The 24086-nt window shown below is 36.9% G+C and overlaps 1 protein-coding gene across 1 annotated transcript in view; it reads right to left on the bottom strand.

Moving 5' to 3' along the window:
• Positions 1–24086, bottom strand: part of LOC150080982 (nephrocystin-4-like) — a 470434-nt gene that overhangs the window by 363124 nt on the left and 83224 nt on the right. The window contains exon 8 of the mRNA XM_090380874.1: positions 15229–15358. Coding sequence (XP_090237000.1) covers positions 15229–15358 — 130 coding nt within the window. The remainder of the gene's footprint in view (positions 1–15228; positions 15359–24086) is intronic.

Genomic DNA, 24086 nt, shown 5'->3' with positions numbered 1-24086 from the left:
CTATAATTAAAATAAAGAATAAAGGCTTTTTTTTTTTAGGAGCATTAACAACTAAGGCCATATTGCTCCGGGGATATGCGGTGGTCATTCCCTGACCTTTCCGCAATCTCCGTATTTGGTGGTCAAGAATAAAGACATCTTTACTCTTTCTCAGGCAGCAAATACAAAGAGAAATAAATTTAAAAAATGTTTCTTTTCAGAATGTTTCATAATTCAAAAAACAATGTTTTTTTTTTTTTTTAAATAAAAACCCCAAACACGACAGGTATTAAAACCTATAGTAGTTAACAGCATGCATGAGTTGAAGGTTGAGAAGATGAAATAAGATATTTGTTGATATTAAACTTTAACTTCTGTAGATTGTAATTTTCAGGAAATACATATGAAGGAAGGTTGTTCCAGAAAATGAAAGTTAATTGAATAAATGAGGAAAAAGAAAAGAGTTGGTTCTGTGAGTTTGAATATATGTTCAAAGGATGTTAGGATGTTAGCTGGTAACAGTAAAAGGATGTTAGCTGGTAACAGCACATCTTTGGACTGCTTTGGAAGAGACAGCAGGAATTATAGAAGCCAATTTAGAAGAATAGTGTTCGTGGAATCTATAGAAAAGGCATGCAGCAGAAACAGAATGCCTACGAGACAGAGAGAGCAGAGATTCTTAGAGATGAGTCATTAATTAACCTAACTGCCCTCTTCTGAATGGAATCTAAAAGTCAGAGATTTTGGGAAAAACTCTCTCAAACCAGTCAATATCCACCGTCCCAGATATGGGAACAATATTTCATGGTAGGGCAAATTTGCGATTTGTACAGAGTGAACAGCTGCTTGGAAGAAAGGTAACACTGAGAGCAAAGGAGAAAACCCAGTTTTTTAGATGCAGAAGAAGAAATAATGTGCTTATGCCAAAAAATATTAGAAAGATTAGATTTCTTGCTTGAAATTGGAGTGCCATTGAAGATAAGCATATGAGCAGAAGAATCCTTTTTGCGAGATATAAGACAGGACTGAGTTTTAGAAGGATTGAAATCATGTATGGGCTAAGGTAAAGAAAGCAAACACGAAAACTAACCAGACAAACTCGTTTACTGCTACCGCAGTTTCTCCCTGCATTCTCGGTAAATGGATGGTGCATGTTATCGGTAGTGGCAGTAGAAGTTGATAACAATGTATTGATTAGTTTTTTTCTTATTACTGAAAGCAGATTATTGGAGTTCATAAGTGTTTTTAAAGCTGAAATTTACTTATGGGTACACCCTCCAGGTCTGCCTCAGTCTTAGGGTGTTTATCCCCCCTTCCTGTTGTTTTAAAACAGGAAAATGACTTCTACTGCCACTACTGATAACATGCACCACCCGTACAAGTCGTTTTCCTATTTTAAAACTTTAAAACAGCGGGAAGGGAGGACAAACACTAAGACTGAGACAGTCTGTAGGGTGTATCCATAAGTAAATTTCAGCCGCAGAAACACTCATGAACTCTAATAATCTGCTTTTAATAATTAGAATAAACTAATCATACATCTTATCAACTTCTACATTGTTATCAACTCTACTTCCACTACCAATAACACACACCATCTGTTTACCGAGAAATGCAGGGAGAAACGAGTTCTGGCAAGTTTTCCGAAGTTTGAGTGGTTCTCATGTTGGCTTTCTTTACCTTCATTCAAGTAAGTTATTTTTATCTCACTGGAGATCAGCAGTTAAGGAATTGGCAGTGGATGTTTGAGAAGTTGAAGCTATTTGTGGCAGGCAAGGTTTCTCAAACTGGAAGGTGGAATGCAATGTACTATCATCAGCAAAACTATGGATAGAATTTCCAGTCAATGGGAGAAAGAACTAAACTGTGTGAAACACCAGCATTACTGGAGAAGTTAGAAGGTAGAGAGCCATCAATGGCAGTAAGCAGTCAGAGAGAAAACTGGATAACCAATTACAAAAACAATTGCCAAACCATAAGATGGAAGCTTATTTAGAACTTGATGCCAAATATGATCAAAAGCCTTTGAAATGACAAGAGCAACTGCTTGAGTTTCACTAAACTTTTCCATTGAATTTGTCCACAGATGGGTAACATAAGCCAGAATATCACCTGTGGATCGACACTGATGAAATTCATACCCACAATCATTGATCGGATGGAAGTTTTCTAGTTAAGAGTTGGCAGTTAATTGATTTCTCCATTACTTTAGAAAGAATAGAATTAATTGCAATGAGACATTAATTGGATGAGAGAGATTTGTCACCCTTTTTAGGGAATGGATGGACATGAGCAAATCTCAAAGTAGAAGGAAAAACTTCTTTGGAATAAGAAAGTGAAAAAAGTGACACAAAATGGGAGTAAGTTCAGGAGCAAAGGTTTTGAAAAAAGTGGAGGAATACCATCACGACATGGAGCTTTCCTAGCATCAAGATTCATCAAAATCCTTCTGACATCCTTTTGATGGAAGGCCACAGGAGGTATTGAGTGTATTGGGAATGGTGGGAGGTGGTTTACCAGGGTCAGCAATACAAGAGTTAGAAGGAAAATAGAATCCTAGCAGGTCAGCTTTATCCTTGAAGTGGCAATAGAACCATCTGGTTTAGACAGAGGTGGGAACAGAGATGGACAAAAGCTTTGGCAAGGAACCAGAATGCTCAGCTACCGTTTGGACAAGAAGCAAGTTTTCTAGTATCAGCCTTTTCAAAATCTAGTTTGGCCTGATTAATAACTGTTTTGCAATTGTTGCAAGCTTTGGTGTAGGCAGAAAAGGAACATGGAGATGAACAAGGAAAGAAGAAAATAAATCTTGCAGATCATGCCATTTGCATTCTTGTAGTGCCAAACAACACCAGGTTGAGAATGGCCACAAGGGAATAGCTCCATTGGAGAAAAGACCCTCACCAAGCTGTGATCTGAGGTGCCTAGAGGACCAGTCACCTCAACCCACACTTACAAGGATCTTTGTGAGAAAGGCACATTGGGAATGGTTCAAGCAGTTAGCCTTGAACCATTCCCAAATTGTCTGCCAAGTCACATTCCAATATGCTCACTCACTTTGCAGTGAGAGAGGTTTTCAATACATTGTGTTTTTACAGTTTGGCAGAAAAATTAGACAAAAAAAAATCTAACAATGAATCAAATTCAATTTTTAATAAAACTAAAGAAAAACACCACGTCAAGAACCTGTGTGTTTGAATGGCATAAAAGATTTTTAGAAGGCACAGAGAATGTGGAAGACTATGAACAACCATGACATCCTGTATCCATGAAAACTGATGAAAATGTGGACTGGTTAAGGATATTGATTAGAAGTGAAGATCATTTTAGCATTAGAATGATTGCATCAGAACTCAATATGGACAAAGAAACAGTTACACAAATTTTAATTAAAAATTTAGGCAGAAGAAAAGTGCATGCCAAGATGGTGCCAAAAATTTTTAATGAAGATCAAAGAATGAGAAGACTCCAAGTTTTTTCTCTTCCCTAAACTGAAAAGTGTACTTAAATCCATTTTCAATTAACTGAAAAAAAAAAAACACTGCCAAAATGTTAAAAGGGTTTACAGAAGATGACTTCTAGAAATTTTTCTGTACTTGGAAGAAATATATGGAACAGTGTGCAAGCCCAAGCAATTATTTTGATAACCTGCAAGGTATGAAATATTAAGGGATAATAAGGTAAACTTCTTATAATTTATAAGAAGATAATAAAATAAACTTCTTATAACTTCTTTGAAATATTAAGGTTAAAAAGAAAGTAAATTTTAAGCCTAACTGGTGCATTTCGTTGTATTTATTTTATTGCACATCTTGTTATTTAATAGCCACACCTTGTATGTACACCTTCAGGCTCACATATGAAAAAAATCATATATATATAAAACTGTTAAGAAGCAAAATAAGCAGAAAAGGAAAATAAAGTTATCATATGTCTCATGCTCCAAAACATTCAGTGCAGCAGTAAAGGAAGCAAAAGGATATAAATAATGTGTGGTTTGTAAAATAAAGTGTCTGTGAAAATGGAAATGAAAAGTACACATGGTGCCTGAACTAAGAGAAGTTTAAGGGATAGTCGAAAGTGGAAGTGAAGTAGTGGTTAAACAGGTGAAAGAATTTCAAAAACCTAGTACAAAAATTAACTGGGACTGAGGGAAAAAAAAATAATAATAATAATAAAGAAAGAAAGATACGAGCATTTGTATCATGAGGGCGATACAAATGCTCCCTCTATCCTCAATCCTATCACTATTTTCGCCTTCTTTTGACTATCTTTTTCACCCCTTCCCCTCCCCAAGAATTTTACCACTCCCTATACCATTTGCTTGTCCACACTTTTTTTTGAACAAATTTCTCTGCTTTATATTTGAATTTTAATTTTCAACCACGTTAATTTAATTACCTTTCACCCTTTCCACACTTCACATACATTTGTATTATATTTCACATTACACTTTTGTAAATTTGTATTTATTTTAATTTACATTATTAACTTTATTTTTTTATACTGCGGAGGGACTACCTTGTCTACTAGTATTATGATGAAGGCTGCATATTTGTTTCCCCCTTTTTCCAATACTACAGGCAAGTTTGGAAACGCAGTGCCTGATACATGGTCAGGAGTAGTCCCCTGATGAATTTCCTGGCTATGTATCATATTTTCATCTACTATATTCAGATTTTGCATATTTGCCATCACCTGATTCGACCTCTTGCTAAAATTGCACTCCCATATTTGAATAAAGTGTTATTTACTTATTTGTTTTTGTTATTTATTATTAATTTTTTTTTCCTCAGTCCCAGTTCATTTTTGTACTAGGTTTTCCAAATTCTTTCACCTGTTTAACCACTACTTCACTTCCACTTTCGACTATCCCTTAAACTTCTCTCAGTTCAGGCACCATGTGTACTTTTTATTTCCATTTTCACTGACACTATTTATTTTAAGAACCACACACACACACACACACACACACACACATATATATATATATATATAATATGATGTAAAAGATAGGCAAAAGTAATAAAAATAAATAAATATGAATATGAAGCTATCATTAGAGGCAACAAATACACATCCTCCACATGAAGCCTAATTATATCTGATAATTAAAATAAATATGATATTTAAAATAAAAAACATCAGCCAGTAGTACGGCAAAAATGCAGAGCAAAAAGAAACGCAAAATAATATAAAATAAACAAACAGGGAAGGGAAAATAGAAATAATAAGACAAAAAGGTAGTCGATAATCCCCTGTTTTATTTTGCGTTTCTTTTCGCTCTGCATTTTTGCCGTACTACTGGCTGATGTTTTTTATTTTAAATATCATATTTATTTTAATTATCAGATATATATATATATATATATATATATATATATATAATGTCAGATGACAACTAAACTCTGATCTATTTTGCATAGTGACAAAAAGTAATCCTTGATATGTAACGTTCATGTGTTCTGACTTGATAATAGAGACCAGAGAGAGACAAAGAGCTCAGAAACATTGATGAGTTTAGGTCAAATTACTTGTCTATTTGGAACTTAGTTTGTAATAACTGTCCTACATTTAAGAAACAAAAAACTACAATATTTGCAAATTAAGTATTTTAGTATTTACTTTAAATATACACCAGGAGTATCAAAAAAACGTTTGGGGACCGACTTTGTATCCCAAACCAGAGGCATCGTAGTTAGTTAACTTCTCATAAGGCATAAATCACTGAACATGTTATCTTCAGTGAGGTAGTAATGCATGACCCACCTGTTCATATGCAGTCAGCTTGAATTGGCATATAATAAATAGGAGTTTTATCTGTTTTGTCACATTTGAAAATGAGATTTTACTGAGCATCAAATTATGTTAAAATTAAGTAAAATGCAACAGAAACCCATAAAATGTTAAAAACAAATGGAAAGGACAGACAGGATAGGACAGGTGGAGGGGATTTATGCTCTTATTTAAGTAGCACATAAAACCTAAGGCAGTATATATCGAGTTGACATGGGTGGCCAGTGAAATGCTGAATCAATTCGGTGCATCATAAGCACTGGGAAATTAAAAGTGAGAGGAGTCTGTTAACAACTCTAATGAGTACCATGAACAGCTGGGAAATAGAGTGGGCAAATAAGTCAGAATGTCTTATAAGGGGAGAATAACTTTCAAGATATTAACTGTAACTTGTGGGTTAGTTATACCCACAGACTAGTAAGACTTTGGTGGATTTATTGAATGACTGTTTTCTACAGCAGCAGCTTGTTTTGTTTTGTTTTGTTTTGGTTTTATTGGCTCATTAGCTACTAAGGCTATAATGCGCCAAGACCACTACAGCAGCAGCATGTTAAAGATGCAACAAGAGGGAGAAATACTCTTGATCTGATTTTTGGCAGAGATTAGCATTAGTAGGGCTTATGCTGCAAGAACACAAACTTATGTAGCATCAGTCAAAAAAAAAAAACGCCCTTTCCATTTCACCCATCACTCCAAATGTTTGTCTAGTTCTGCCTTGAACTTATTTAAGCCTGCTGGCCTCCACTACAACAGATGGAAGTTTGTTCCAACTATCAACCACCCGCTGGCTAGAGGCAAATTTCCACACATCTAATCTACAATTGTCTTTCCTCGATTTCAATTTATGCTCCCTCAGTTGAGTAATCTGAGCAAGAGGAAGAATCCCATTAGCATTGAGCTTGCTCAATCCATTCAAGGTCTTGTACACCTCAATTAGGTCACCTCGCAGGTGCCTAGTCTCTAGAAGCTGCAATTTGCAGAACTTCAGCCTTTCTTGGTAACACCAATCCTTTGTTCTACTCACCAATCTTGCTGTCCTTCTCTGTACCCATTCCAGCAGCTCTACATCTTTTCTAAAATTATGCCTCCAGACCTATATACAGTACTCAAGGTGTGGCCTGACCACTGCCTTATACTAGGGGGCAATTGCCCCCCCCCCTTATCCCTGCTAGCAAAATTCCTGTATATCATTGACAAGACACCATGAGCTACTCTTGCAGCCTTTTTGCACTGCTCAGAAAACTTCATATCTGACTACACAATTACTCCCAGGTCCTTTTCATTCTCCACTACCCTGAGTGTAGTAACACCCAATTGATACGGTACTCTGGGGTTACTGCGACTCACATGCAGTACTTTACATTTGTCAATGTTAAACTTCGGTTGCCACCTCTCAGCCCATCGGCTCAACTTTTCCAGATCCTGTTGCATTAGTGTACTATCATTATTGTCATTAACAACCATGCCAACCTTTGTATCTTCTGCAAACTTAGACATTAACCCTGATATCATTGATAACTACCACAAACAACAATGGGCACAACACTGAACCCTGGGGGACTCAACTAACATTAGTCCTTGAAGAGCAGTATCCATTGATAACCACTCTGTGTTCTCTCATTCAACCATCCTTTTATTCATTGTAGTAACTTGCCCTTAATGCTATAGTGCTACAATTTGTACAGTAGTCTTCCATGTGCCACAGTATCAAAAGCTTTCCTAAAATTAGTATTTGCATCCAATTCCTTTGTAACCACATCACAGTATCCAATCAAATTTTTCAGACAAGGCTTCCCCTTAACAAATCCATGCTGTGTCTGAACTGTAACTGCAGTCTTGTCTAGATGATCCTGCATCGCTTCCTTAACCAGTGACTTCATTATTTTCCCTGGAACAGAAGTTAGACTAACAAGTCTCTAATTACCCATGTCACCCTTTGTGAACTGCAGACACATTTGCATATCTCCAGTCCATGGGGACCTTCCCTGAGTCCAAGGAAGCCTTCATAATTATGGCTAAGGGTTTGCTTACTTCTTTGCTGCCTCCTTTAATATAACTGGTTAGATCCCATCCACCCCAAGTGTCTTCTTATGTTTAGCTTCAGTGATTTCTCCTCCACTTTGCTCCCAGTTATTACAAAATGACTTAGTTCCCTGTTAGAGTTTGATAAACTTCTGGCATTCCCCTCCTTGAATAACTACTCATGTGTCAATATAGATGCAAAATACTCATTCAGATTATCAGCTATCTGAGCAGGATCATCAACAGTTGAACCATCAATATCAAGGTGGACCAATCAGATTCAACCCCTTCCTTCTAGAGTTTATATAAATAGAGAAGTCCTTGCTGTTTTTCTTTGCATCCTTTGCCAAAGATTTCTTTAATCTGCCTTCACCTGCCTAACCTCCTTTGTGACTTGATTACAGACTAGCTTATATCTGCCATAGGCTTCTGTGACACCTGATAATTTATATACATCCCATGCATTTTTCTTCTCTGACAAGAGCTGCATTAATTCATCTGACATCCATTTAGGCCTAAACCTTGAACAATATTTCTTAGTTGGTATGAAAAGCCTAGCAGCCTCCAAGATTAAGTCCCTGAAGGCTTCTCATTTAGAATTCACCATTGGTAACATCATTGGTTGATCCCACTGTATAGAATTTAAAAACTGTCTGAGATCACTGTATTCACCTTTACAAAAGCAAAACCCTTCCCCTTACCCTTGATGGTAGTTACAACTTTAAGTTATTCAACACATGAAGAATCACTGCTGATAATCAGATCAAGAGTATTACTCCCTGGTTGCCTCTCGAACATGTTGCTGAAGAACACAGTCATCCAATAAATCCACAAAAGTCTTGCTAATGTACAAGTTCTAGTCAATATCTGCATATTATGCATTAAAAATCTGCAGATTAAAGAACCGCTAGGTGGCAGTGACCACAGCATATTTATTTGGGATTTAGTTAAAAATGTAACTACCATCAAGGGAGCGAGGGGGTTTTTGCTTTCGTAAAAGTGACTACAGTGGTCTCAGAGTTTTTAAATTCTATACAGCGGGAATGATGTCATCATCAACAAATTCTAAATGGGAAGGGTTCAATGATAGAAAGGTTCTCAAGATGGTTAATGAGAGTAATGATAGTATGCTACTGCAAAAGGATCCAGAAAAGTTAGGCAGATGGGTTGAGATATGGCAATTGAAGCTTATCACTGCAAATGAAAGCTACTGAAAATGCATATAACTGTACAGACAGAGTGGCCAATATCAGAACTTCTTATAATAAGGATTTAATTTTCTAGATATTAACTGGGCACTCTAGGTTGTCACTCACACAGTGGCAAGACTTGTGAATTTAGGATAACTTTTTTCTACTTCAGTACATTGGAAAGACAACAAGAGAAAGTAATGCTCTTTATCTAATTATCAATAGCAACCCTTCATGCATTAAGAATCTGCAGATAAAAGATCCATTAGGTGGTAGTGATAACAAGAGTACTCATGTGGGACTTACTTAAAGATGTATCTACCATCAGGGGAAAAGTTTTTACTTTCATAAAGGTGACTACAGTGGTCTCAGACAGTTTTTAAATTCTATGTAGTGGGACTAACTGATGAAGTTACCAAAAGCAAATTCTAAATGGGAAGCCCTCGGGGATGTAATTGTACAAGCCTAGCCTTTTTATACTAAGAGATACTGTAAGGTTTAGACCTAAATGGATATCAGATGAACTGATGAGTCTCATGGAAGAAGAGAAAAACGTATGGGACACACGCATATAAATTATTGGGTAATACAGAAGTTTACAGTAGATATAAACTAGTTTGAAATCAAATCACAAAAAATATTAGGTAAGCTAAGGCACATTATGAAATGTCTCGGGAAAAGAATGCAAAGATAAACAGCAGAGAACATTTTTACTTATGTAAACACTAGAAAAATGGAATGAATCATATTGGTCCACTATATATGAAGGATTTAACAACTGTTTATGAACTTGTTCCAGTTCCTCACACACTGAATAGATTATTTGCATCTTCATTTACACATAAGGAATTTTTAGGGATGGGGATTACAGAAGTGTAACAAATTCTGATATTGAACTAAATAATTTTTTTTGTGATGACTGAGAGGAAAGTAAGAGAAGCAATTAAAATTAAACATTGTTATACACTATTTGGGGTGGATTGCATCTATCCACTTATATTAAAGAAGGCAGAAAAAGAGGAAAGCAAACCTTTAGCACAATTGTGAGAACATCCTTGGATTCAGGGGAGGTCCATATAGATTGGATATGTGCAAATGTATTCACATTTCAAAGAGTGACATGTTTAATTACAGCCCTGTTCTGTTACATTGAAAATAATGGAGCACTGGTTAAAGAAATAATGCATGACCATTCAGAAAGGAATGCATTTTATATTGCAGTCACAGCATGGATTTGTTAAGGGTAATCTTGTCTGACCAATCTGACTGGATACTACAATACAGTAACAAAGGGACTGGATGCAAAAAATAATTCTGGCATCACATAGTAGATTTCAGGAAAGCTTTTGATACTGTTGCACATAAAAGATTACTATACAATTGGAGCAGTGTGGCATTAAGGGCAAGTTTCTGCTATTAATAAATGGATGTTTCAATAATCTAATATCTCTCTTAGTGTCCAATAGCAATAGGGAGGAGTACAAAGTCAGCTTAAGTCAAGTCAGAATTTAAATAAATTAGGTAATGTACAAAATGTATTACATTTCAGGTTCATGAAAAAGATAATAAAAATAATTCATGATTTATAAATAAAAACAGGAGAAAAAAGCAATGACTTTTAAAAATGTGCATTCACTATATTGCTCCATCAATTCCTCCAATCAGTACACAGCAACAATAACCATAATATCCAGTACTTCAACAACAATATATAGTATATGGATATTCTATGTTGTACGTATGAAAAAAATAATAATAATTTTATGGAACTCCATCCACTAGGATGTAGGGTTGTTATGTGCGGGCAAACAGATAGACACTGTGGAGGCAGTAAGTGGTTTATGCATATATGCTAACAACAAAAAAAAAAAAAAAAACCTTTGCTTCATCTTTGTTGTCATAGCACTGTTAAAACATCATTCACCCATTCATAAAAATTTGACATTTCCAATAAAGTAAGATCACTTTTTGAGAATATTCTTTGCCCTTTTTATTTCAACTTTACATCAACGAATTCCATCTCAGATTAGAATACATGCACAAGAATATAAAAAAGCTTTTCCACACAGAGTAAGATTTTTGCACTGCCACAATAAAACTCCTAAACCTGGATTATGCTATGGTTTAAAGTGGTGATATATATATATATATATATATATATATATATATATATATATAGTAGTACTATTAAACTGTTAAGAAGCAAAATAAGCAGCAAAAGGAAAATAACAGAAGTTATCATATGTCTAATCCTCCAAAAAGTGCAGCGCAGCAGTAAAGGAAGCAAAAGGATATAAATAATGTGTCGTTTGTAACATAAATAAAGTGTGAAAATAGAAATGAAAAATACAAACTGCCTGAACTACGAGAAGTTTAAGGGATAGTAGTGGCATGTGATGCAAGAAAGCAAGTGTATGAGCTTATGCAGCATCAGCCAAAAAAAAAAAAAAAAAAAATCACATCATTCCCTCCAAATGCCTGTCCAGTTCCTGCTTAAATTTATTCAACTTGTCAACTTCCGCAACGACAGATGGAAGTTTGTTCCAGCAATTAACCACCCGCTGGCTAAAGGCAAATTTCCGCACATCTATTCTACATCTGTCCTTTCTTAATTTGAACTTATGTCCCCGTAGGTTCGTAATCTGAACAAGTGGAAGGATCCCATCAGAATTCAGTGTGCTCAACCCATTCAAGGCCTTATAGACCTCAATCAGATCACCGCGCAGGTGCCTAGTCTCCAGCCACTGCAATTTGCAGAACTTAAGCCTCTCTTGGTAAGAGTATCCCTTCATTCCCCTCACCAATCGTGTTGCTCTTCTCTGTACACGCTCAAGCAAATCTACATCCTTCCTAAAATGAGGCCTCCAGACCTGTACGCAGTACTCAAGGCGTGGCCTGACCATTGCCTTATACAGAGGGACAATCACCTCCTTTTCCCTGCTAGCAAAATTCCTATATATCATTGACAAAACCCCATGACCTGCCCTGGCAGCCTGTCTACATTGCTCAGAGAACTTCATATCTGACTGCACAAGTACTCCCAGGTCTTTTTCATTTTCTACCACCTTAAGTGTAGTACCACACAGTTGGTACGTTTCTCTGAGGTTACTTCTACCCATATGCAGTACTTTGCATTTGTCAAGGTTAAACTTCAGTTGCCACTTCTTAGCCCATCTGCCCAAATTATCTAGATCCTGTTGCAGTAGCACACTGCCATTACTGTCATTAACAACCCTGCCAACCTTTGTATCATCTGCAAACTTCGACATTAAGCCTGTTATACCTCCATCAATATCATTGATAAATATACAAAACAACAATGGACCTAACACCAAACCCTGTGGGACTCCACTAATAACATTAGTCCACGAAGAGCAACACCCATTGATTACCACCCTCTGTCTTCTCCCACTTAACCATCCTTTTATCCATTGTAGCAACTTACCCTTAATACCTTTCTGCTCCAATTTGTACAATAGTCTTCCATGCACAACAGTGTCAAAAGCATTCCTGAAATCCAAATATATGATATCAAAATTATTTTTTGCATCCAGTTCCTTTGTAACCACATCATAATATCTCATCAAATTTGTCAGACAAGATTTTCCCTTAACAAACCCATGCTGTGTCTGAATTATTGCTGCAGTCTTGTCTAGATGATCCTGCAATGCATCTTTAACCAGTGACTCCATTATTTTACCCGGAACAGAAGTTAAACTAACTGGTCTGTAATTACTCATGTCACCCTTCGATCCCCCTTTGTGAATTGGGGATACATTTGCACATCTCCAGTCCGTGGGAACCTCCCCTGAGTCCAAGGATGCTCTCATAATTATGGCTAAGGGTTTGCTTAGTTGCTTTGCCGCCTCCTTTAATATAACTGGATAGATCCCATCCACCCCAGGGGCTTTTCTTATGTTTAACTTCAACAATTTCTCCTCCACTTTGCTTTCAGTTATTACAAAATCATTAAGTATCTTGCTACAATTTGATAACCTTCTGCCATTTTCAAACCTTAATAATTCCTCATGTGTGAATGTAGATGCAAAATACTCATTCAGTTTGTTTGCTATCTGAGCAGGATCATCAACCCTCGAACCATCAATGTCAAGTGGACCAATCAGATTCATCCCCTTCCTTTTAGAGTTTATATAAATAAAGAAATCCTTGCTGTTTTTCTTAGCATCTTTTACCAAGGATTTCTCGTAATCTGCCTTCGCCTGCCTAACCTCCTTTGTGACCTGATTACAGACTAGCTTATATCTGCCATAGGATTCTGAGTCGCTTGATAATTTATATGCATCCCATGCATTTTTCTTCTCTGTTACGAGTCTCATTAGATCATTAGATAACCATTTAGGCCTAAACCTTGAACAATATTTCTTAATAGGTATGAAATTTTTAGTAGCATCCACGATTAATTCCTTGAATGCTTCCCACTTAGAATTTACTGTTGATAACATCGTCAGTTGATCCCACTGTACAGAATTTAAAAACTGTCGGAGACCACTGTACTCCCCTTTACGGAAGCAAAAACCCTTTCCTTTACCCCTGATGGTAATTAAATCTTTAAGTAAATCCCACATCAGTACACTGTGATCACTGCCACCTAGTGGTTCCTTTATCTGCAAATTCTTAATACATGAATGATCACTGCTGATAACCAGATCACGAGTATTACTTTCTCTGGTTGCCTCTCGAACATGCTGCTGCAGAAAACAATCATCCAATAAATCCACAAAAGTCTGACTAGTGTGTGAGTGACCAACCCACAAGTTACAGTCAATATCTGGGAAGTTAAAATCCCCCATTATAAGACATTCCGATTTACTAGCCCACTCTATTTCTCTGTACAATTATTCATTGTACTCATTCGAGTCATTAGGCCTATAACACACTCCTACTCTTATTTTTGCTTTTGCAGTGCTTAGGTCACACCAAACTGACTCAACAGTGCACTGTTCATCTATATCAACTGGATGCACCTCTTTTGATTTTATGTTTTTCTTAATTAGCAGCATAACACCTCCTCCCTTTCTATCCTGTCTATCCTTTCTGTACACATTGTACTCCCCAAATTCCAGTACTGACTGTTGGTGACTGACTGGTGCTGACTGTTTAAAGAAGAGAGCTAATTGGCTGGATGAAGAATAACCTGATCACCTAAGAACTTCAATCACTACTATTAAATGTTACTACAGATGAATGAATCATGCCATAAGAACTTACCGATGATGGCATCGTTGTCTTGTTTGATCAACTTTTCAACATCCTCATAAAATCCAGATTTAGCAGTTTCAAATTTTCATTTGTTTTTTTGTCTTAAGCAAGAACTTGTAGGAAAATATTTCCTTAACAATGAAATTATATCAGCTGTGTCATGACACTCTGTAACAAAATTTCAAATATCTTATCGAATACGAGGATAAATGTTTGAATGTTCATGGCAATTTGGTTAAGAAATAACTTAAACCTCTTTGTGATTGTACATAATTTCTATTTTTGAAAACAAAACACCGGAGATCAACTTTCCAAATTGCCTTGTACACTTATTATTAGTAAATTTTTTTTTTTAGATTTGGAAGATATTTCTTCTCTGGCATGCAATAATGGTAGTATTTTTTGATGTAGCCCACATAATGAAAATGTTGCATACCCTTACCTTAAACCAGGGGTTCACAAAATGAGTCCTGCGCGCTTTTTGAATGCAGCCCATGGCCATTTTTATGATGTGAAGTAATCTTTGTTCAAATTTTATAGAATCATAAGGCTTGTGTACTAACTACAGTGGAAATCAGTTAATACTAAGTGTGCAGGACTTCCACAAATATTTTCTGCTAACTGAATTTTGTGGAAAAATTTTTGATGAATGATTCCAAGTATGGAAAAAAACAGAGGGAAATGAGCATATAGGTGCAAATTGGTTTAGGAAAATAATTAGTTGACCAGCAGGTAATGCGAAAATCCCAACTATCACAGTTGTAATAACAAGATGCACCTATAAACATTTCTCTTTCCAACCATTCTTTCGTGCAAGGATGGTCACAGCATTATCCCGATATGTGGCCCATCCACGATTTCTATTGTTGTATTTTCATCAATATTGGCTCGCTGATGAAAAAGTTTGAGAATTGCTGCCATAAATTTATTATAAGTAATATTGTATAATTACAACCATCTCACATCAGCATGCTTTAAATTGAATATTATCTCATAACAATAATTAAACCTCAAAACTTACACTCTCTGAAGATGCTACTTGAAAGGAAACTCCATATTCTAAAATAAAGATGAGAGCAACATTCTTGTCTTCTGGCACTCCAGTCACTCTAATTTTGTTGCGAACCACTAGACTTGAATTTTTAGCCTCACTCCATTATAAAGAAAACAAATATACAAATATATATAAAATAAATAATGTGATAAAATCTTTTACAAAATGATAGAAGTGTTCAGCACACCATACCACAGATATCAAAATAGAACATCCCAAAGGTTAATGCAAATCATTAAAATAGGAATATCAGCCAAATGCATTTTGACCCTTTCAACAGACAAAGGTTACTGTGAGTTACATTTTTTTTTTTTTTTTTTCCATTTATTTGTACACACAATTCTTTACATTTTATATACAAGAACTTACAGAGAATATATATATATACAATTTTATATACATTAGCATTATCATTCTCATTATACCTATATATATACTATATTATATATGAACACGTGTGTGTGTGTGTGTGTGTGTGTGTGTGTGTGTGTGTGTGTGTGTGTGTGTGTGTGTGTGTGTGTGTGTGTGTGTGTGTGTGTGTGTGTTTTACCTGTATCAAGGGTGGCTCCTAGGCCTTAGCCCATTTCCACCTTGCACGTCTGTGGTGGTGCAGAAACTCAGCAAGCTTTTTATCGCTTGTGTATGTCCACCTTGCCACCAGGGAGCAGCCAACACCCAGGCAGCCGCTGCCTGCCCCCAGGCACAAGCAGCCAAGCCTGGGTCTACTATTACCTTTAGTGCCATGGGCACAAATCCCACACCCACCGGAGATAGTGCAATACCGGTGGGTGCCACTGTGAGTTACAGTTGGATGAAAAATGGTTTCACAAAGGAAGGCCACAGTTATTAGATCATGGATTGGGCCAAAATTTTGTGATCAAATAGGGTTAAGCAACACAAAAGTACATTTTTGAAATTAGATGCCAATATACTCCAATGTTGTTTGTATTTTACAGCGTTCCTTAAAAGTATATGTAAAACATCAGACAAAGATGTTATGTGATACAGAGTTACTGTTCATACCCATACAGTAAAGTATGAAATCTCAATGTTAAATTTTTTTCCCTTTTTTATTTACCAATATTTTTTATTTTTGCTTGAAATTAAAAAAAAAAATAGGTTGAATGAACCAAATAACTCTGCTAATATAATTAGCCATATAATACAATATAATATAGTACATGCAGCGCAAAATGGCAGCCAATATATTACTATTGCACCTGTAGCTAATCCACTACATAAAGGTGGGTAAGGATTATGGACCTCCTCAACACACACACACACACACACACACACATACAAAGAGAGGATACACACTGGTGTTCAAAGAAAGTGCATCACCTAGGAATTTCACATTTCCAACCTTTTTTCGCGATGGTATGTTACGTTAATGACTAGTAATTACGTTAATTACTTATTATTATAAGTAATATTTAAGGCAAAACTAAGTAATATTTGACAGGTTGTTGTTTGGTTTTTAGGAGCATTAGCAACTAAGGCCATATTGCTCCGGGATATGCGGTGGTCATTCCCTGACCTTTCCGCATCCTCCATATTTGGTGGTGACGGGCTCGAACCCCGGTCTAATCAAGAAGCGTGTGCTATGCACTGCTGCTCCTTCCCACCTGGCTACGGAGGCGCCTTATTTGACAGGTGCTCTCAAAATATTCCAAAATGAGCATTTGCAACCTTTATACAACAGTTTTGGTAAACATGACAATTATGGCTGAAATGTTATCAGAAGCCCTCGATTTGCTTCAGTTTATCATTTTAAATGGAAAACAAAATGAAAAGTTCACCAGGTGTAAACTAATGAACCGCCTCTGGCCCTGATGACAGCAGCACACCGTCGAGGCATTGACAAGATCAATTTCTGAAGATAATCAACCAATAGTCCATGGTTCCAAACACGAATTATGGCTTCCTGAAGTTCACAAAGGGTCTACGGTTTCTTTCTGGCAACTGAAGATTCCACACGATGCCAACTGTTCTCTATAGGATTCAGGTCTGGGCTGTTTCCTGGCCAGCTAAGAGTTGTAATGGACTGTTCTTCCAACCATTTTTTCACCTCTAACAAATGTAAACACATTACTGTTGAACCTCTAATGCAGAAATGAAGCTAAAGGCTACTTACACTTTTCGCCCTATGACAAGGAGCAGAGTCATCCTGAAAGATGCAGTTACTTGGCAGGTTGAAATGGTCCCTAATGGTTGGCAGCAATTTGCCTTCCAATATAGCCAGGTATCCATTGGCATTTATGGAACCTTTTATAAACTGCAGGTGACCTACTCCACAATACAAAATGCACCCCCATATCATTTGGCTGGTAGGGAACTTCACTGTAGACACCATACAGTCTGGATGGTATTCTTCACCACGTCTATGGCGAATCATTTGTCTCCCATCAGCACCATGCAGGTTGAATTTCTTCTCATCCGAGAAAATAACTGGACTTCCACTGCTCAGGGATCGATTTGACATGCTCTTTACACTGAATTAATCGGGCCTTTTTCATTTGTGTGAGGAGGGGCTTCTTCTTAGGACGAAGGGTTACAAGTTCATTTGTGAAGAGGCATCTTCTGACTGTTACTGCACTTGCTATCACTCCTGTATGTTCTTCCCATTCTCTTTTCAGCTCAGACAAAGAAGCTTTAGTTTTTAAGGCATAAGCGCTTCAAAACACAGTCCTGTTTTGGCATAGACTCATTTGTGTCCAGTTGTTCCTTTTTTCCTATCAGAAGAACCAGAATTCTTGAGTTTGGAAAGAAATCTACTCACTGCTGAGGTGCCTCCGTAGCCAGGTGGGCAGGAGCAGCAGTGCGTAGCACACGCTTCTTGATTAGACCGGGGTTCAAGCCCGTGACCATCAAATACGGAGGATGCGGAAAGGTTATGGAATGACCACCACATATCCCCGGAGCAATATGGCCTTAGCTGCTAATGCTCCTAAAAACCAAATAAACAAACAAACAAACTCACTGCTGACTGATTACAAGACACTCTATAAGCAATATGATGGGAAGAACATCCTTCCTCACGTAAAGCAACAATAGCACTCTTTCTTTGTAATGTCAACTGCATGTAACTCACCGTCCTGACACAGGCAAGGAATGACTACAACTCTTGCAGAGTATGCTTATATAGCTGAAAGTAACAGCTGATGCAATATTACTTCATCACATATGTGCATACCAATCTTATCTGATGCAATCCATAAGAAATATGGCAATATACTTATGTTATTCGGATGACAATTACAATTTTACGGGATGATGCATTTTTCTTTGAACACCAGTGTATATATATATATATATAAGGTTTTTTTTTTTTTTTGATTTTTTTTTGCTTTTGTGTATGTGTGCATGTGAAAGAGGGGGAAAAAAATCATAGATCAGCCCTTGCTGCTATAGAAATACAACTAAATCATTATATGACATGATTATCATGATATAATAACATGATATGAAGTTTCAGCACATGTATTGATCACGTTTGTGCTTTTGCATCTGCCATACACCACACTGTTTTAATATGTGACTGTTAATTTCTTCAATAAGTTTATCATTAAGTACCATTGGTGAAAGTGCAACTGTACATGACTGAAGAAAAACAATAAGTAACAGATGGTATATACTACTGTACAGGGTTATTACCAGAAGCAAAATTTATTACAAATAATATTAGCAATACTATATCAATACAATCACAACTCGTCAGACAAATTATTTCTGAAAACATAATTGATGTGATTGTACATTAAATCAGAGGATCTTAATACATTTTAGCCAATCTAATCAATCCGACTTTGGTGTTCCTAACAATGATGAAAAACATGCTCTCTCTCTTTCTCTCAGTTAGTCAGGCAGTCAGTGAATCAAGTAGCAAGTGAACATGAAGCACTCACCACAGCTTAAAAAAAGAAAATTCCAAATTATACTACCAATAATCACTAATGAACTCCTGGCCACGTAGCTTAAAAGGCAATACTCACATATTTCAGGTACAGTAAAGATGATTCTCTCTCAACACCAAAATTGTGAGTTCAGTAAAGGGTTAGCAAACCATACAAAAGAGATGATTATATCATTTATTTTAGAGAGGATTATTTTACATAGACTAGATTACATTGAAGAATATTACTAGGAGAAAATTACAAAAGTAGGCAATGGCATTTTCTTTTTAGTTTTTGCTTCCAGAATTCCAATTCACAGCATTATTTACTTGGGAAAAAAAAGTTCAAGAGAAAGTAGAGAATTCAACAGTATTACAGGGTACATAAGTGTAAAAGATAAAAACTACTATGTAAGAATGTAAGAAACTTTACAGTTCATAAACAGAGCTAATATAATTTGGAAATGATGCTACATGCGATTATCCATCAATTAATTTTGAAAAACCACTCTTATTGATAATACAAACTAACTTGTATTATCAACAAAAGTGACATTTATTACAAAATGTGACATTTCAAGATCCTTGCCAGATCCCAGCATGACGTACCGAGTTGTTAACAGCAACTCACACTGTGGCTTGTCGAACTAAGACTAGTCTGGGCAATATTAGTTAAATAAATGACCACAGGATCCAGTCAGTATCTGGAAAGGTAAAATCCCTCGTTATATGATATTCCAATTTGCTATCCCATTCTATTTGAATAGTTGTTATACTTACAGTAATTTGACCGGTAAAATACTCTCACTCTCATTTTTGTTTTCCCAGTTTGTCAAACTAAGTTGAGTGAACACTGCATTTCTGTTTGTGACTACTTTAAGCATTAGCATTAGTACAGGAATATGATGCAAGAAAGCAAGCTTATGCAGCATAAGTAAAAAAAAAAAAAAAAAAACACTTCCATTTCACACCCCTCCGTTCGTTCGAAATACCTGTCCAGCTGAGCCTTAAATTTATTTAGGCTATCAACTTCCACAACAAGGGATGGAAGTCTGTTCCACCAACCAACTACCCGCTGGCTAAAGGCAAATTTCCGCACATCTATCCTACAACTGTCTTTCCTCAATTTCAATTTATGTCCTCTCAGGTGATTATTCTGAGCAAGAGGAAGAATCCCATCGGCATTGAGCATGCTCAAACCATTCAATGCTTTATACACCTCTATCAGATCACCTCGCAGGTGCCTAGTCTCCAGACACTGTGATTTGCAAAACTTAAGCCTTTCTTCGTAAGAGCAACTCTTTGTTCCATTCACTAATCTTGTTGCCCTTCTCTGTACTCATTCCAGCAGCTCTACATCCTTCTTGAAACGAGGCCTCCAGACCTGTATACAGTACTCAAGGTATGGCCTGACCATTGCCTTATACAAGGGAATATTCACCTCCTTATCCCTGCTAGAAAAATTCCTGTATATCATTGACAAGACACATGAGCTACTCTTGCAGCCCGTCTGCACTGCTCAGAGAACTTCACATCTGCCTGCACAATTAACCCTAGGTTCTTTTCATTCTCTACCACTGTCAGTAGTACCACAGAGTTGATACGTTGCTCTGGGGTTGCTGTTTCCCATATGTAGTACTTTACATTTGTCAATGTTAAACTTCATTTGCCACCTCTCAGCCCATCTGCTCAACCTTTCAAGACCCTGTTGCAGCAGCATAGCATCAGTAGTGTCCTTAACAACCCTGTCAACCTTTATTGTCTGCAAACTTGGACATTAAGCTTGATATACCATCATCAATATCATTTATAAATACAGAAAACAAAAATGGACCGAACACTGAACCCTGAGGGACTCCACTAATAACATTATTCCACGATGAGCAGTGTCCATTGATTACCACTCTGTCTTCTCCCCCTCAACCATCCCTTTATTCACAGCAATTTGCCTTCAATGCCACACTGCTCCAATTTGTGCAGCAGTCTTCCATGTGCAACAGTATCAAAAGCCTTTCTAAGATCCAAATATATAATATCAAAGTTATTCCCTGCATCCAGTTCTTTTGTGACTGCATCATAGTATGCAATCAAATTGGTCAGGCAAGACTTTCCCTTAACAAAACCATGCTGTGTTTGAGCTATAACTGAAGTCTTGTCTAGATGATCCTGCAGTGCTTCTTTAATCAGTGCCTCCATTAATTTTCCTGGAAAAGAAGTTAAACTGATAGGTCTATAATTACTTATGTTAGCCTTTGATCCTCCTTTGTGAATTGTGGTCACATTTGCACTTCTCCAGTCAATGGGTACCTCCCCTGAGTCCAAGGAAGCTCTCATAATTATGGCTAAGGGTTTGCTTACTTCCTTTGCTGCCTCCTTTAATATAACTGGATAGATCCCATCCTCCCCAGATGCCTTTCTTGTGTTTATCTTCAACAATTTCTCCTACACTTTACTCTCAGTTATTACAAGATTATCAAGCTTACTGCCAGAGTTGAATACACCCCTGGCATTCCGCTCGCAGAATATCTCCTCATGTGTGAATGTCGATGCAAAATATTCATTTAGTTTGTTAGGTACCTGAGCAGGATCATCAACAATTGAACCATCGATATTAAGTGGACCAATCTGATTCATCCCCTTCCTTCTAGAGTGTACATACATAAACAAGTCTTTGCATCCTTTGCCAAAGATTTCTCGTAATCTGCCTTCACCTGCCTAACCTCCTTTGTAACTTGGTTACAGACCAGCTTATATCTATCATAGGCTTCTGTGTCACATGTTAATTTATATGTACAGTAATACCCCGACTTACGCTACCCCGACTTACGCGGTTCTTGATTTTTTTCGTTTGGCAACGCTGCCGCCCACTATCTTCAAGGTCGTTTTTCATATGTTATCGATATACGGTGCGACGGCGGAGAATGAGAGCGAAAGATGAACAAAATTCAACTTTGCTGCTTTTATGTTTTTTATATCAGTGAAGGGGAAACACATTTCACCATAATAACGTAAAAACCAACACAATTCCAGCTATCGGTATAATCGCAAATGCAATTAGATCGAGTTTACTACCAGTTTATAACAGATTTCACTAGCAGAAACGCAACTGGATTTTTATTGTTTTATGGTAGTAACCCCTAGAAATGTGAGGTGTTAATAGTGTATCTCTGCCTTTATGGTGTTGTTTATTCAGTTGCTACATGCGCGCAGCTTTGTTTATGCGTATCAAGCGTGCCTCCTCGTTTTGTAATTGTGCTTTATTCCCTAAAAATGAAAAGGAAGCGTCCTGGTGAAGACACTGCAGATTCAGAGAGAAAAAGAAAAGCAATTATCGATAAACAGAGGCGGACTGGGTCAAAAATTCTTACCCGGGAAAATTTATAGTGGCGTCATACTATGGTTTATGGCCAAAATCACACTGGCCCACCGGGGTTTCCCCGGTAAGGCTTATGGCCAGTCCACTTCTGTCGATAGAGAAAAAATATGAAATTGTGAAACGCTTTGAGCGAAATGAAAGACCATGTGATATTGCACGTGCTACAGGCCTAAATGAAGCAAAGGCGAAAAGCACATGACAATTGCAAACTTGACAGGTTGAAAATTGAAAAGGGCTCAATTGTAAAGGGCTTAAAAATTTTAGAAAACATAGACTCCAACGAAGGACGCGTTATAGCTACAAAGCAAGGAATAAAAAAATTATTAGCTTGCTACGAAGAAATTCTGCGTGAAAAAAACAACGCGCTGTGTCGTCAGACGAATTTGTTAGATTTTATGAAGCCATCGACATCGAAATAACTTTTTTACGTAAGTCATTTGTTTTTTTTAATACATATTTTGTATTAATATGTATAAAGAACTGCAATTTTATTAATATTTTTCTTCTAAACTAGTGTTTTTGTTAGTCCTTGGTCCCAATTAAGCAAAATTTATATGTATTTATATGCAAAGTTGTACCCCGACTTACGCGAATTCGACTTACGCGATTTTCGTCGGACCCACCTATCGCGTAACTTGGGGGTATTACTGTATTCCATTTTTTTTCTTCTCTGCCATATGTCTTATTAGTTCATCTAATATCCATTTAGGCCTAAACCTTGAACAATATTTCTTATTTGGTATGTAAAGCCTAGTAGCTTCCAAGATAAGTTCTTTGAATGCTTCTCATTTTGAATTTGCTGTTGGTAACATCAGTTGGTCCCATTGTATAGAATTTAAATACTGTCTTAGACCATTGTAGTCACCTTTATGAAAGCAAAAACCCTTCCCTTTACCCCTGATGGTAGTTACCTCTTTGAGTAAATCCCACTTCAGCACACTGTGATCACTTCTACCTAGTGGTTCCTCTATCTGCAGATTCTTAATGCATGAAGAATCACAACTGATAATCAAATCAAGAGTATTACTCCCTCTAGTTGCCTCCCGAACATGCTGATGTAGAAAACAATCATCCAATAAATCCACAAAAGCCTTGCTAGTGTGTGAGTGACCCACAAATTCCAGTCAATATCTGGGAAATTAAAATCCTCCATTATAAGGCTCTCTGATTTACTGGCCCAATCTATTTCTCTGTACAGTTTCTTATTATACTCATCAGAGTCATTAGGCCTATAGCACACTCCTACTCTCAATTTTGATCTCCCAATGCTTATGTCACACCCAACTGACTCGACACTGCACTGTCCAGCGATGTCGACTGGCTTCACTTCCTTGGATTTTGTGATTCTTAACTAATAGCATGACCCCTCCTCCCTTCCAATCCTGTCTATCCTTTCTGTACACATTGTACTCCCCAAATTCCAGTTCTGAATTCCTTATATCTGTGTGACACCACGTCTCTGATATCCCAACAATATCTGCCTTTGATGTTTTGAGCAATACCTCAAATTCATCAAATTTATTTACGAAACTTCTAGCATTGGTGTACACGCAAGTA

The sequence above is a fragment of the Mastigoproctus giganteus genome, chromosome 9, assembly GCF_048544385.1.
Source record: "Mastigoproctus giganteus isolate SK-2022 chromosome 9, ASM4854438v1, whole genome shotgun sequence".
NCBI classification, from domain to species: Eukaryota; Metazoa; Arthropoda; class Arachnida; order Uropygi; family Thelyphonidae; genus Mastigoproctus; species Mastigoproctus giganteus.
This window is presented reverse-complemented; position numbering and strand designations above follow the sequence as displayed.